Source organism: Chelonoidis abingdonii, chromosome 24 (assembly GCF_003597395.2).
Source record: "Chelonoidis abingdonii isolate Lonesome George chromosome 24, CheloAbing_2.0, whole genome shotgun sequence".
NCBI lineage: Eukaryota > Metazoa > Chordata > Testudines > Testudinidae > Chelonoidis > Chelonoidis abingdonii.
In genome coordinates, this window is record NC_133792.1 from 13,748,590 (window position 1) to 13,764,387 (window position 15,798).

The 15,798-nt window shown below is 45.0% G+C and overlaps 2 protein-coding genes across 7 annotated transcripts in view; one reads left to right on the plus strand and one right to left on the minus strand.

The window, feature by feature from the left end:
- Positions 1-15,798, minus strand: part of KYAT1 (kynurenine aminotransferase 1) — a 92,634-nt gene that overhangs the window by 31,181 nt on the left and 45,655 nt on the right. The window lies entirely within an intron of this gene.
- The window catches only part of LRRC8A (leucine rich repeat containing 8 VRAC subunit A), a 30,557-nt gene that overhangs the window by 8,772 nt on the left and 5,987 nt on the right, over positions 1-15,798 (plus strand). For 2 of the 5 annotated variants that reach the window (XM_032797815.2, XM_032797819.2), the window contains one exon: positions 9,083-11,246. In XM_032797815.2, coding sequence (XP_032653706.1) covers positions 9,090-11,246 — 2,157 coding nt within the window. In that variant the 5' untranslated portion in view covers positions 9,083-9,089. Of the gene's footprint in view, positions 1-523; positions 653-5,627; positions 5,712-9,082; positions 11,247-15,798 lie in introns of those variants that run through there. The other 3 variants (XM_032797818.2, XM_032797816.2, XM_075060638.1) reach the window with 3 other exon arrangements.

Below are 15,798 nucleotides of genomic sequence, written 5' to 3' on the forward strand. Positions count from 1 at the left end.
CTCATTCTAGCTAGAATGAAGGGTGATAAGGAGCCTCCAGAAGAACTTGTGTTTTTGAGGGAATTGTCTTTTGCCTCAGTTGGAAGGGGTGGGGGGGTGGGAAGGTCGGTTATTTCCCTCCTGCTGCTTTAAACATGCTTCACTTTTTAAAGTGCTCTGAGACAGGATGGATTGTTACTTAGTTGCTTTCCTCTGCTGACAGTTTTCAGTCTTCTCCAGCTGAGCTCGCTGCTATCCTTCTGCTAGGAAAGCTTTTCTGAAAGATGGCTGGAAACTTGGAGCTGCTTCCAGCTCCTTTTTTCCTTTAACTCTGGGGCAACTAAACATGTGGTGGTGGGACAACTCCAATCCTGCTTCTGGCCTAAGGAGTTTTTTTTAAATTGGATTCTGGTGTCTGAACAAAAAGGGCTTTGTGCTGCTGTCCTCAAGATTTCGGGGAGGGGAAGAAGCGGTAGGAAGGGAAGAGAAGCTGTGCTCTGCTGTTTGTGTTTTTTTTTTTTTTTTTTTTTTTTTTTTTTTTTTTTTGTAACATGTCTGTGGCTCACCAGCAGGAAGAGCTGTACTCTTAAGAGGAATAAGTCCTCTCCCTGCATCTTCCTCTGATTCTGCCTGGGTCTGAACCAATCTTGTATCCCTGTTTTTCTTCTTGGACGTAAGTAATCCTATGGGGCAGCTGTTCACTTCTAATTTCCACCCCATATTTTGGGAGGAGGGCACCTTATATTACGAGTATATTCAAAATGGGCTAAAGATAGAACTGAATTATTGCAAGGGCAGAGAGGCAGATAAGATTACAGTGCAGGCTGGGTTCATGTATTGTACACTGCATCTTTAAGGGTTAGGGCCTGCTCAGATTTAAGGGATCCTGGAAGAGACAGCCTAGGAAATTTTAAGATGACTTATCCAAGGATACCCTGGCTCTCTGGTCTGTAGTCACAGTATTTTTCTTGTGGTTACATAAGCTGTAACCAGGGAGTGAGTCTGTCAAGTGAAGGGTCAGTTAAGGTGTTCGGCAAACTAGTGAGGTAAGCTGGCACATCATGCAAGGAACAGAGTCAGCTTGAATCAAGGCTAGCCCCGTGCTGCTTTGTAGGGCCTGAGACACCCAGTGTTTCAGATGTGTGTTGTGGGTGGTTGTTTGTTTGTTTGTTTTTTGGTTTTTTATTTTTTTGATACTGACTGATTCTACTTTCCATGTGTGGTAGTCATGCCCAGGACATCCCAGCTCTTGTGCTCCATCATAAATGCCTTGCTGTGTGTCTCTGGATAAGAGATGGCAATGGCATTTGGTGACACTTTTGTCTGCCTTGATCACTGTGGTATGGCAACCAGTTGTGAAAATCCATCTTTGCTGTAACTCCTGTCATAGTACCCTGTGTAAAACTACCCATACAGCTCTGTGAATCTGCTACACATCATGGCTGATGCACTGTAAGTTGTTACAATAATCATTCTAAATCTTTTAGTAAATGAAGGATTCTCTTGTTTCTGCAGCTGACTGGTTAGAGAGGGGAGTATGATGGGACAGGACACCACATCCAGATGAATTTGTGAGGGCTAAAAAGACCCCATAGCAAAAAGTGCTCTTTCGTTTAAATTTGGAGGCTGATGGTGATGTAGGGACCCTAGGAGGGGGTGGATTTATGGGGTGAGCTGGCATGTGGATCATTAGTCTTGTCTGCTTACACTTGAGTGAGGATGCAGTCTGCAGCCATTCCCCTACCCTGGTAGGAGCAGGAGAGCTGCGTAAATTGGAGACAATCTGTGAGGAGGCATTCAGTGAGCAATAGCAGCATTCAACGTACGGTTGGAGCCTTCAAAGAAATAGGTTGTCAGGGCTCTGTCACGTGGATCCTGGAGTGGCCTGGGGCATTCACATCCATGGTCTTTAAGTGCATGAGATGAGAGGCTGTTCGGTGCCATTAACACTGAGACCCTCTCTAGCTATATACTGAATGCTGCTGCTGGAACTGTCGCAGTCTGCCCCACTTTCCCTCTCTGGGCAGATGCCAGTCTGAGTGGACCCAACTGCTGGATCCCATCTGCTTCTAAACCCCCTGAGTCTGGATAATGACTAGTCACTGGTCCTAGCTCTGGGTCTCTCAGCCACTCTCCTAGGTGCACCCCCATGTCATCTGACACCCTTCTTGGGCAGTGGCACCCCACAGTCCAGTTACCTTAGACATGGGGTTGCTAACCTGAGCCTGAGAAGGAGCCACAATTGACCAATGTACATTGCCACAGTAATAAGTCAGCAGCCCCTCCATCAGCTCCCTCTTGCTCCCAGCACCTCCCACCCACCGTCAGCCCCACCGATTAGCACTTCCATCTCCCCTCCCACACCTCCCGATCAGCTGTTTTGTGGTGTGCAGGCGTCTGGGGGGAGACAGGAGGAGTGAGGGCATGGGAGGCTCAGGGAAGGGGGTGGGAAGGAGTGGAATGGGGGTAGGGCCTGTGGCAGAGCCAGGGGTTGAGCAGTGAGTACCTCCTGGCACATTGGAAAGTTGGCACTTGTAGCTCCAGCCCCAGAGTCGGTGCCTATACAAGGAGCTGCATATTAACTTCTGAAGAGCCACAGGTTGGTCACCTCTGCCTTAGACCCTGAAACCAGTAGTCCAGCTCTCCTGAGCCCCAGTTGCTTAGACAAATTCCCATAAAGCTCCCCCTGGCTCTGGGAGCTCTAGTTTCTCCATTAACATGGCAGGAAATCACAGAATACTGGCTTAGCAAAGGAATTACTTCTAACAGCATGCCATAGAGCTACCAATATTTGGAAAATGACTCCTGAATGCAGCCCCTAGATCTGATCTCCCTCCCTTGAGTCCTGAGTTTGATCAGCATCCTTAGGCTAGGCAGCTCTTCGTGGCTTCCCTCTCCGCCAGTCCTGGTTGGACATGAGGCAGTGAACTGACTTGGCTTAGAAAAGTACCCCTGCTTTAAAACTGTCCCTTTTTTTTGCCCATATGCTTCTAATTCCAGATGTTGGGAACAGGACAGTGGGACACAGCAGATACTGGCTGCTATAAAATGGCCCTTAATTCCACTGCTTTGTCTAGCACCTGTGGAACCTGCCCTGCCTCTGAGGGGAATGAGTATTGGATGAGAAGTGTTTGACTTCTAGTCTTTGGTTATCCTGCATCATTATAAATAAACTAGGGAAATGCAACTTAGATGGAGCTACTATAAAGTGGGTGCATAACTGGTTGGAAAACCATTCCCAGAGTAGTAACCAGTACTTCACAGACAAGCTGGAAGGGCATATTGAGTAGGGTCCCACAGGGATCAGTTCTGGGTCTGGTTCTGTTCCATATCTTAATGATTTAGATAATGGAATAGAGTACACTTATAAAGTTTGTGGATGATATCAAGCTGGGAGGGGTTGCATATGCTTTGGAAGATAGGATTAAAATTCAGAATGATCTGGAGAAATGGTCTGAAGTAAATAGGATGAAATTCAATAAGGACAAATGCAAAGTACTCCACTTAAAAGGAACAGTCAGTTGCGCACACACGCAAACTGGGAAATGACTGCCTAGGAAGGAATACTGTGGAAAGGGATCCGGGGGTCCTAGTGGACCACAAGCTAAATATGAGTCAACAGTGTAAACACTGTTGCACGGAGAGGGGAAAAAAAGCTAACATTCTGGAATGTATTAGTAGGAGTGTTTGTAAGCAAGACATGAGAAGTAATTCTTCTGCTCTACTCTGTGCTGATTAGGCCTCAATTGGCATATTGTGTCCAGTTCTGGGTGCCACATTTCAGGAAAGATGTGGACAAATTGGAGACAGTCCAGAGAAAACAACAAAAATGATGAAAGGTCTAGAAAACATGATGTATTAGGGAAGATTGGGGGGGGAAAAAAACTAGGTTGGTTTAGTCTGGAGAAGGGATGACTGAGAGGGGACATAAGTTTTCAAGTACATATAAGATTGTTACAAAGAGAAGGAAGAAAAATAGCTCTTAACCTTGAGGATAGGACAAGAAGCAATGGGCTTAAATTGCAGCAAGGGTGGTTTAGGGTGGACTTTAGGAAAAACTTCCTAACCGTCAGGGTAGTTAAGCACTGGAATAAATTGCCTAGGGAGGTTGTAGAATCTCCATCATTGGAGCAAGTTAGACACACATCTGTCAGGAATGGTCTAGATAATACTTAGTCCTGCCATGGGTGCAGGGGACTGGACTAGAAGACCTCTTGAGGTTCCTTCCAATCCTATGATTATTACTAGAAGACAGGATATTTCCTGCCTCCACCTTATTGAGGATTCACTTGTTGACAAAGTATAAATAGACCATAACCTGAGCCAAACTCAACAGACTTTAAATCAAACAATTCCTTAACCCATCAAGAATTGCAGGATATAAATGGGGACTTTCGACCCCATGCAGCTGGCAGAGGTAGTTATTGCAGTAAGCCTGCATTCCCGCCCCCCCCCAGCCCCCCCAATGGATTCAGTGTGTCTCTTCCTACTCCTCCTACCCGCTAGAAGCAGGCCAGAGTGATGACTCTGGTATGGCTGGCTTGCTGCTGTAAGAGATAATTCCTGTCTTGGTGACATTAGCTGAGTCTGACAGTTCCAGCCTGACAGGATCTGGGATCCCGGAACCATATCCTGGAACCAAATCCCAGCCTTAAGATCTGGATCACAAATTCCTGAGATGAGCTTTTTCCCTTCTGGCTTTCTTAAAAATCTACTAAATAGAAGTATCAGGGAGTTAACACTTCGTGCTCCACATGGTGAATTTTACCAGGTAACTGGACATTCTGAGGGTGAAAATCTTCAGGGGCTGTGGGGTAGGGTGACCAGCTGCCCTGATTTTATAGGGATAGTCCAGATATGTGAGACTTTGTCTTATATGCACGCATTATCCCTCCCACCCCCATCCTGATTTTTCACACTTGCTGTCTGGTCACCCTACTGCCGGGGGAGGGGGGCTGAGCAATAGCCCCCTTTGGATTGTAAGGCGTTACTGAGACAGGGTGCAACCCCTTCTTAACACAAATGAATAACCTCTGAGTTTTAATTACATATGGCTGCAGGGAAGAGGGAAAATGAAATACGATCTTACACTGTACTCTAACAGAACCAAGAATGAATTACAATCTTTGCTTTTAACCCCTTTTGCTGCTAGTGCTAAGTGTGAATGATTGCATATCAACACGATGCAATCTCTGAATGCTGTCTGCTAGGGGAGTATTGGGAGAATATTGTACTACTTAGCAGATAGCCTTTAGAAACTCATGGGAAGGCTGGAAGCCTGGGGTGAAGCCTGAATGGTAGTGGTGGGGCACTGACCTTATAAAATCTCTCTACTGTTATATGAATCACCCAGAAATGAAGTTGTGGTTTTCCACAAGTGTAGGTGGGTTTAGGAAGCCCAGCCCTGTTAGAGAGCTAGCTACATTCCCGCAGATGTGCGTGACTAATATAGGCTTTCCCCTTTCTCCAGATGTTTTAGTCTTATCTCAGCTATTTGAGCACAGAACTCCTCTTCCTTTTTGTGAGGCACCAAGTGGGATAAGGGCCTAGGGGACTTTCCATATGAGTTCTGTTCTGTTCCCTGGGATCAGGATGAGGGAGAGGGATCTATGTGAAACCTCTTGTCTTTTCATCCCCTGGGAGTGCAGGCTGCCGTTATGTTTTGGCTCATCACTATGGAATTGTTTCACAGTCTTTTCCAGCCTACTCCAGCAGGAATCCTAAAGCAGAAAGTAAGTATCCTGCTCTATTTATGGGGTGGGGATGGAGAAATGGATTGCTTGGATGGATGAGTTAAACTGAGTTAGAAGTGGCCAGAAGTCTTTACTACGACATGTTTAGTCTCAGCAAAAAATTCAAGAATGGAATAGACACTGATACTGCCCTTCCTTGTCTAGTCTATGGTCAAATAAAGGGCTTAAATTTCTAGGACACTAATTCAGGAACCTTTTTGAGCTTACTCAAATTTTAGGTATATTTGGGGGGAGGGAGATGAGAGAAACTTAGCTCTCTCCTTGTACTTGGTAGTACTTCGGTGCTTTCCATCTGAGCATCTCAAAGTCCTTTGCAAATTGTAATTAAGCCTCAATACCTTGTGGGATACAGATTACCCTAGTTCAGTGGCTCTCAACCTTTCTAGACTACTGTATCCCTTTCGGGAGTCTGATTTGTCTTGAGTACTCCCAAATTTCATCTCACTTAAAAACTACTGGCTTACAAAATCAGACATAAAAATACAAAAGTGTCACAGCACACTGTTACTGAAAAATTGCTTACTATTTCATTTTTACCATACAATTATAAAAATAAATCAGTTGGGATATAAATATTGTACTTGCATTTCAGTGTATAGTGTAGAGCAGTATAAACAAGTCATTGTATGACATTTTAGTTTGTACTGACTTCACTAGTGCTTTTTATGTAGCTTATTGTAAATCTAGGCAAATATCTAGACGAGTTGATGTACCCACTGGAACACTGTGTACCCCCAGGAGTATGCTGACCCTGGTTGAGAATCATTGCCCTTGTTTTCATATGGGGAAACTGAGGCACAGATGGAGTGACTTGCCCAAGGCCTCACAGCAAACTGGTGGCAGAGCCAGAAATAGAACTTAAAACTTGCTGGCCTCTGTTCTGACCAGTACCTGGCATCTCCTGAAAATGTGAAGTTCCCCTTTTTCCCCTGCCAAATTCATAACTCTTTAGTCCTAATAAGATCAGATCAACCCATTCAGCTAGTCACTCATCATGCAGTTCCTCTGCTATGCTCAGCTGGCACACTGTAGCTAAATGAACAAGCCAGTGCTCCTTAGGGTCCCATGCCTACCATCTCTTCCCTGTGACAGCTGCTTGTTGGCTTGTTCATGTCCCCCAAATTACTGCTCCCTATGCCTGGGCCTCAGCAGCCTGTTGGCCCATAGTGGCCAGAGCCATAGTTCCTTCCTCCTTGGTTTACTGAACTTCCAGAACACATTCCCCTGGCTTTAAGTGGCTTCTATTTGAAACACATCCCTTCAGGAGATCACAAATGGAGTTCTCAGGACTTGAAGAGTAACTGGATGCCTTTTAATTTGGAGGGCTGAACTTAGTAGCCAGAGGCTGATACAAAAGTTGCTAAGTGTGGATGCCAGTGAGGTCCAGGTAAATACCTTGTTATGAAGCCAGTCCTCTGCTACTGGGAAGGAGGTGCATGCTGGGATTCCTACAGAAGTGCTGTTCTTGGACCATGCATAGAGGGTTAATTTTTGGCATAGGCATCTGGCTTGTAGATGTCTAAATCTGAAGCCCCTCCCTATTTTGGCTGCTTTAATGGAGAAACTTTATCTTTTTGCCCAATCCCTCCCATCCCAAAGCCACGTGTGTGTGTGAGATCTATTACTCTACCACCTTCCCTAGAATCTGCACCTCAAGGGTGGTCCACTAGGGCCTGCAGCTCCTGCTTGTAGCTTTCCCAAGCAGCAACAAATCAAAATTGGCAACTTACCATTTATTGTCCTGGAAAGCTATGAGCTGCAAACCAGGCACTGGAGCAGACTCAGGAAAACAGTTCTGTATCAGTTTACTTTTGGAAGGCTTACTTTGCAGCTCTTTGGGTTGAAAACTCTTCTAAAATGCAAGCTTAATTTCAGAAATGGATTGCTACCATGCTCCATATATCAGGGAATGTTTCCAACTTGCCACTGGAGATTTTTTTTTTTTTCCAAGCCCTGTTGTATTTTAATCCTCATTCCCCTAGCACCTGAGATAAAGACGCTCCGAGAAAATATTCTTCTCTTAATGTTGCCTTCACTAGAGGGAGGAATGAAGGGGCTGGGTCCCTGCCTCCCCCATTTCTTTACTATTTAGTTTCCCTCAAAGTGGCTGAAAGATTAGTGCTTTGTCACTTTGATCTTAGCTTGTTGCCAGCTATTTTGTGGCTGTACCACTGCTTTCCCCTTACACCTAGAACTGAGCATGATGCTAGGAGCCCAATGAAAGCTCCTGAGTGACGGACAAGGAAGCATTATAGTGAGTTCAGTATTACCCAGACTGGTCCTGGGGTGCTGCGCTTTGTGTGTGTGTGGGGGGGGGGGTTTACAGGCTTAAAACTCAATCAGAAAACCTCTACATCACTGAACTACAGTGCAAGCTGTGTACTAATGTCTCTGCTTCCCAGAACTTGTGTTCCCTTGTGATGCTTAAACCCCTGTCGAGATGTATGCTGTCAGGTAGGAGTGGCTGACTGGAGAACTTAATTTAATTCTCTGTTAATCCTCCTCCCTTCCTCACTTATCAAGTTAATGGCAATACAAGAAAATGTAGAGAACATATACATTGGAATCTTGTAACTGCATCCCATACAGAACAAATAACTCAGTCCTCTTGCAGGGGTTAGTGCATAGAAAAGAGCAAAGTCCTGCTAAATGAAGGGGAAAGGCATGCTATCCAGCCTTTCCCACTGTCCCTGTTTTCTCTCTCTCCAGTTTGTTTCCTCAAAGATGATAGTGAACTTCCTTAGTGAGGCAACACTGGGAAATAGTTCTCTATTTTCTGTGTAGTTTCAGACAACGCACCTTTCCAAGCTCGTGGGAAAGCAGCAATAATGCAGAATTGATCTATTTTTTTCAGCATGTTCATGCACTTAGAACGCATAGCTGCCTGCTTTCTGTGAACACAGTGCCTCTGAAAGGTGGCAGGCTCACCATACTAGAAACTGGATTTTTTTAGTCATGGAATTGGTGCAATAGTAGGGCAAGCCTCTACATGCCAGCCTATCAACATAGCTAAACATGATCCTGGTGACTATCTCTAGAGGTGAGAGTCCTTGGTCCCTCAGACTGTTCATTAAGGATGCAGTTGTGGTGGCTTGTGATGGATACCAATTTGTCAGGAATTAAGACCACATACTAACTTCACACAAACCTCTAAGCAGCTAACTGCTTTTGCTCATTATGGAACTTCATTTATTTATCTCAAAATTGGACTTGAAATTGTGTGGGGGTTTTTTGACTGAGCCAGCAGATACCTTCTGTATATAATCTGACCTCCCTGCTTTCCTTGTCTTCGCTTAAACACAAAACAAACTGTTCTCTTCCAGTAACATCTGCCTGTGGCTTCCTTTTAGGTGAACCATGATTCCTGTCACTGAACTGCGCTATTTTGCTGATACCCAGCCAGCATACCGCATCCTGAAACCATGGTGGGATGTCTTCACGGACTACATTTCCATAGTCATGCTGATGATTGCAGTATTTGGAGGGACGCTTCAGGTCACCCAGGACAAAATGATCTGCTTGCCGTGCAAATGGGTTACCAAAGACTCCTGCAATGACTCTTTCAGAGGTTGGACAGCTGCAATTCCAGACCCCACTTACTATAACTCTAGTCTTGTCCCATCTCAGGATACTAGGCCTACAGGGATCCGATATGACCTAGACCGGCACCAGTATAACTATGTGGATGCAGTGTGCTATGAGAATCGCCTTCACTGGTTTGCCAAGTATTTCCCTTACCTGGTGCTGCTACACACTCTGATCTTTTTGGCTTGCAGCAATTTCTGGTTCAAGTTCCCACGGACCAGCTCCAAGCTGGAGCATTTTGTGTCTATTCTGCTGAAGTGTTTTGACTCCCCCTGGACGACAAGAGCACTGTCTGAGACAGTGGTGGAGGAGAGTGATCCCAAGCCTGCCTTTGGGAAGATGAATGGCTCCATGGACAAGAAATCTTCCACGGTCAGTGAGGATGTGGAAGCCACTGTCCCAATGCTACAGAGAACAAAGTCGCGGATCGAGCAAGGGATTGTCGATCGCTCTGAGACAGGCGTCCTGGACAAGAAAGAAGGGGAACAGGCCAAAGCACTTTTTGAGAAAGTTAAAAAGTTCCGCACACACGTGGAGGAGGGAGACATAGTCTATCGCCTCTACATGAGACAAACCATCATCAAGGTGATCAAGTTCATCCTGATCATCTGCTACACTGTCTACTATGTCAACAACATCACGTTTGACATTGACTGCAAGGTGGACATCGAGAGCCTGACAGGTTATCGCATGTACCGCTGTGCTCACCCTCTTGCCACTCTCTTCAAAATCCTAGCCTCTTTCTACATTAGCTTGGTGATCTTTTATGGACTGATCTGCATGTACACACTCTGGTGGATGCTGAGGCGATCCCTCAAGAAATATTCCTTTGAGTCTATCCGGGAGGAGAGCAGCTATAGTGACATCCCTGATGTCAAGAATGACTTTGCTTTCATGCTGCACCTGATCGACCAGTACGACCCCCTCTACTCCAAGCGATTCGCTGTCTTTCTGTCTGAGGTGAGTGAGAACAAGCTGCGGCAGCTGAACCTCAACAATGAGTGGACTTTGGAGAAGCTGCGCCAGAGGATCACAAAGAACTCCCAGGACAAGCTGGAGCTGCATCTCTTCATGCTGAGTGGCATCCCTGACACAGTTTTTGACCTTATCGAGTTGGAGGTGCTGAAGCTGGAGCTCATCCCTGATGTTACTATCCCACCAAGCATTGGCCAGCTCACCAGCCTTAAAGAGCTGTGGCTCTACCACACGGCTGCCAAAATTGAGGCCCCAGCCCTTGCCTTCTTGAGGGAGAACCTGAAATCTTTGCACATTAAGTTCACAGACATCAAGGAAATCCCTCTGTGGATTTATAGCCTAAAGACCTTGGAGGAGCTACACTTGACAGGGAACCTGAGTGCAGAGAACAACCGTTACATTGTGATTGACGGACTGAGGGAATTGAAGCAGCTCAAGGTACTTCGGCTGAAGAGCAACCTCACCAAGCTGCCACAGGTGGTGACAGATGTTGGTGTGCACCTCCAGAAGCTCTCCATCAACAACGAGGGTACCAAGCTCATTGTTCTCAACAGCCTTAAGAAGATGGTCAATTTGACAGAGCTGGAGCTGATCCGCTGCGACCTGGAACGCATCCCGCACTCTATCTTCAGTCTCCACAACCTCCAAGAGATTGACCTGAAGGACAACAACCTCAAGACCATTGAGGAGATCATCAGCTTCCAGCACCTACACCGTCTCACTTGCCTTAAGCTGTGGTACAACCATATTGCCTACATCCCCATGCAGATCGGCAACCTCACCAACTTGGAACGCCTTTACCTTAACCGCAACAAGATAGAGAAGATACCCACCCAGCTTTTCTATTGCCGGAAGCTGCGGTACTTGGATCTCAGCCACAATAACTTGACTTCCATACCAGCAGAAATTGGGCTACTGCAGAACCTGCAGAACCTAGCTGTGACAGCCAACAGGGTAAGTGAGGAGGGAGTGTGGCAGAGATGCATGGATTGGATAATGCTGCATTTTTAGATTCCTGCTGCCTGCTATGAAGTGTATTAGAAGCATTTAACTGCTACAGTGGGGTGTGCAATATCTTGGCACTACCATTATACTTTTGTTCCTTGTCTATACAACTTTCTTATGATGAAACTTTGCAAAGACAAACCCAAATATTCAATTAAATTCTTTTGGGCTAATGGGTAGATTCCAAACCATAGCTGTTTTGGCTGCTCTTCAGTAGTTTCTTAGAATAGAGAACTGAGAAATTACACTTAAACCATTTGCATTTGTAATATAAACTGAGGCCACCTATGTGTGTCTGCATAGGACTGCTGTCAGAGTGTGTGTGTGTATGATGCTCTACAGAAAACATTGAGACAGGACCTGCCTTGAAGAGTTCACAATCAAATACTTTCTCCATGAGAATCTTGTTAAGGAGATCCGCATATAGGAGGCTTTGTGAAAAGTAGCTTGACACACAGCACTGGGCTACATAGTGCCCAGGAAGTGACTGTTCCAAGCATAGGGGGCAACATGAATACAGGTGGAGAACTTAGAGTGGGAGGACAGTGCAAAAGAAACAGCTAATGTGAAAGAGCAGCATAGGAAATGAGAGTATGTGGGATGTAACTACCTGCCTATATTTTGCAGAAGAAAATAGGTAAAGGTGGAGCTGTGCAGAGATTTAAAGGTTTGGTGTGCTACAAAGACCTTGATCCATTTATTATGTAATTCTCCAATATTAATCCCATAGGAACGTCCTAGAAATGTAGGTAACTGTTACTCATTAGTTGCTCACTGGGCAGGTAACAGCATTTTGGAAACTGGTATCTGCATGATCTAAAAACACCAGAAGTAGACATGCAGCAGTTTCTTTGTAAATTACAAACCCAGTAGATGCCATTTTATACATGTTGGATAATGGTTCTAGACAGTGTGCTGCATGGAGAGCCACCTGTTGACAAGTAGTTGGACTCTGAAAGAGTCTTTCTAGTGTCTTGTTCAATTAGAGACACTTTATTCTGTGTAGCCTTTTCTCTAAGTACCACTTTAAAAGACCTTTTGTGTGTAGTATCAGAAGCAAACTCAGAGCTGAAATATCTGAGTTGGTGCACTGTTCTTAGCCTATATAGTGAGCGCAATCAGGCCAGGTCTACACTACAAACTTAAATCAGTATAACTACATTGCTCAGGGGAGTGGAGTTGGGGCAAGGGGCAAGCCCCCGTACTCCTGCCAGATGGAGCAGGGTGAGCCCCTGCACCCTGGCAGGAGCACCGGGCAGGGTGGGGGGGGTGATGTGCACATTTTTACAGGGCACCCCATTTTTATGGGAGCCCCTGGCCAGAGGATCTATGTGCCCTGCCCCCTCCCCCCTTTGCAAGGCCAGTGGGAGAGGCAGTCAGATCGCTCCTACTCCTCTGCCCCTGTCATTGCCCACCTACCCTGTGCCACTGCTGTACCAGCAGGTCCCCGGCATGTGGTGTTTCGGTATCCTTCACCCTTTTCAAGAACACAACCCCGAGATATACCTGCGACCCACTGTAGTGCTGTCTACACCAGGGCTTAGGTCAGTATATGTTGATACAGGGGCTTTTCCTGTCAACATAGTTAATCCACCTCTGTGAGAGGCGGTAGCTATGCTGATAGGAGAAGCTCTCATCAGCATAGCAGCATCCTCACTGAAGCGCTATTGCGGCACTGCAGCGTTTTAAGATTTGACCTGCCCTTGGGCCTTTAACGTGACTAATCACTGACTGATACAAGTGCACATGTACCTTCAGACTACAGCAAATGTAATGTCCTCTCCACATGTAAATCAGGCTCTAGTTTAACACAGCTGGAGTTTTTCTTTGTAACTTACAAGCAGAGAAAGTATTGCAATATGAGATCAGGAAGTTACTTTGGTCCTAATGAGCTTCCATTTAATTGCTTAGGAGCAGCAAAACTTGAAGAGATGACCTGATTGTGACATGCTGCTTCATGTTGCTATGATATACTTTCACTTCAATAACTCCTCCCAGTGGATTGTCCTGCAGTTCTGAACCTGAGTTACTTTATAAGCAATTTACAATATTTTATGTATGTCCAACTAAAGGCTGCATTTGGCCTATTTATATTTGAAGATCCACTGATGCCTCATAGAAACTAAAAATACTCTGGTTAGAATTCTACTTATTTCTTTCTATCCACAAAACCCAAGAGGCTTTGTTGCTAGAGACATGAGAACAAAATATTTTGCTACTTTAAAAGTCCATCTGACTACTTGTTCCCACCGGAAGTCACAAAGAAGTCTGGTAACATAATTGCACAAAGAGCAACCAGCCGTGGCAAAGGATTATGAATTCAGATGGAAATATGGAGCAAACTCCTGCCTCTTCTGAGGATACCCATATTTTTCAGTCTGCAAGAAGGTCCCTAATGCTTTAGATATATCTTGACAAGTCGATGTCTAATTGATGCTACCAAAAAGCTTCTTCAGTATTGCTGCCTTTGATAGGGAAAACTCTGGAGGCAAAACAGCAATTTATAATACGATTGTCAAGGGGTCTTCTAAAATTCCAACCAGCTCTTGATTGTTTTTCAGTAGCCACCTTGCTTCTGAAAGTGACGTGGCAGCCCCGGAGCCAGAGAAGTGGTACCCATTCTGCATTAACTTTGATCTCTAACCTTCAGAAAAATTAAGCTAAACAGCTAGTGTTTAAGAAGCCATTCTGTCTGTTAAACCACCATTAACACCAGATTAAGCTGTGGCTAACCCACCATCCCTGGCATTGGGGAAGGCATGTGGCGTATAGCCAGTCACATTTCAGCAGTAGGTTTAAAAACTAAAATAATTTTCCTCTGTGAGAAGGAGGAGGTTTCAGTGTAGCATCTGGCACTTGCTGGATGCCGCACTAAGCAAAGAGAAGTAAGCTTTGAAGGCTCTATTTTAAGGTGCAGAACTATACAGGTTTTGAACAGTACCCTTTTTTGGCAATTGTTCAAGAGCCCAGGTCACACAGGGTTAAGACAAGATGTGCATCCTCTGCAATCTGGGGGTGGAGTTTCTCTTCGGGATGACAAGAAGCTTGAGGCAGCTCTACTTTTGCAATAAAATGTGGAACCACCCATCTTGTTCTTCCAAAGACACTAATGCACCATGAAGGCTAGAAGCAGTATTCTCTTCCTGCCTAGCCCCCAGTCTCAGCTAATCAGCTCTTTTTCCCTGAAGAGATGTAGGCAAGGCCACAATTACCCTTGGGCTCAGGAAGCCTGGTTATTTACAGTCGTCAGCAGCAGAAAATGCAAGTGCTAATAGACTTGCATTTCCTGACCCTAAGAATTCTATCTCAAAGCTCCTCTGCTAGTAGTAAATAGCTACTTCTGGAGCTGGCTAGTACAACTGTCTTTGTGGGAATCAGGCCGTGTTGTAACACACAACTTTCTTCTTTGGTAAAGTCCACTCCTGTCACTTGAAAATAAGTGATTGGTCTTATTAGTTATATGACTACCAGGCTGAATTTTGCAGCTTGTACAGAATGATGGTTCCAAATAATGATGGCTGAATAAAATTGCTGTTTGTTGCTGTTGCCATTCGTTGGCTGTAGCTTATTCAGAACTTTGGCTGTTTGTTAAAGACTCTCTGTAACCAGTGACTACTCCAGGCAGATCTTGTGCGCATAATTAAAGTTTAAAATAGAGTGCAATTATGTTTTAAACAAAGGATAGGCTTTGACTTTCACTGAGTTAAGGGGAAGGTCATGAATTGATGCCTGAATCTATTGAACCCAACCCCATAAGCTTTTATATTTGCATGGCTAGAAATCTTGCTGGAAGAAGGCATGGCTGATAAAATAAATAAATTCAAATTTCAGCTATAGTGTTGTTGTCAGACTACGATACCATGACAGTCTGATTGGACTAGTAATCTCTCTGACACTTGGCTATCTGTGCATAGGTGGTGGGAGCCAGTGGTGCTGGGTATTTAATTTCTCTTGTTGTATCTTGACACTGTCCAAAAGTTGAGTATTGTGGTAGTCCCTAGAAGGTCCTTGATCAGGGCCCCATTGCACTAGGCACTGCGCGTGAGCATAATGAAAGGATCGTGCCTGCCCAAGGAGCTTACGTTCTAAGTAAAATGAAGGAAAGGGGGATACAACAGACTGGGAAGCACAAAAATCTAGCATTCAAATAGATACTAAAACATGTATATGCCTGGAAACCCTAATGCACAGGCTTCTCCCCTCCTTCCCCCAGCACACTGTGGATCAAAGATGGGCTGTACTGGTCAAAATCAAATATTACACTGAATTCCCATCATCTGTTTCTTTTAATGGCTAGATATCCACTTAAATGCTCACAAACCACTAGCCTGCTATTCTCCATTAGTAAATCACTCCTAGGAACATAAATCACCGTATCAAATTCTGCTAACATTCCATTTAGCCAAGTTCCTTACTTCCATCGGGGGGCAATACTTGATGCTTCAGAAGAAGACAAAAACGCTGCCTTCCCTGTTTCTGCCAGGCTTTTAAGGGGAAGAGA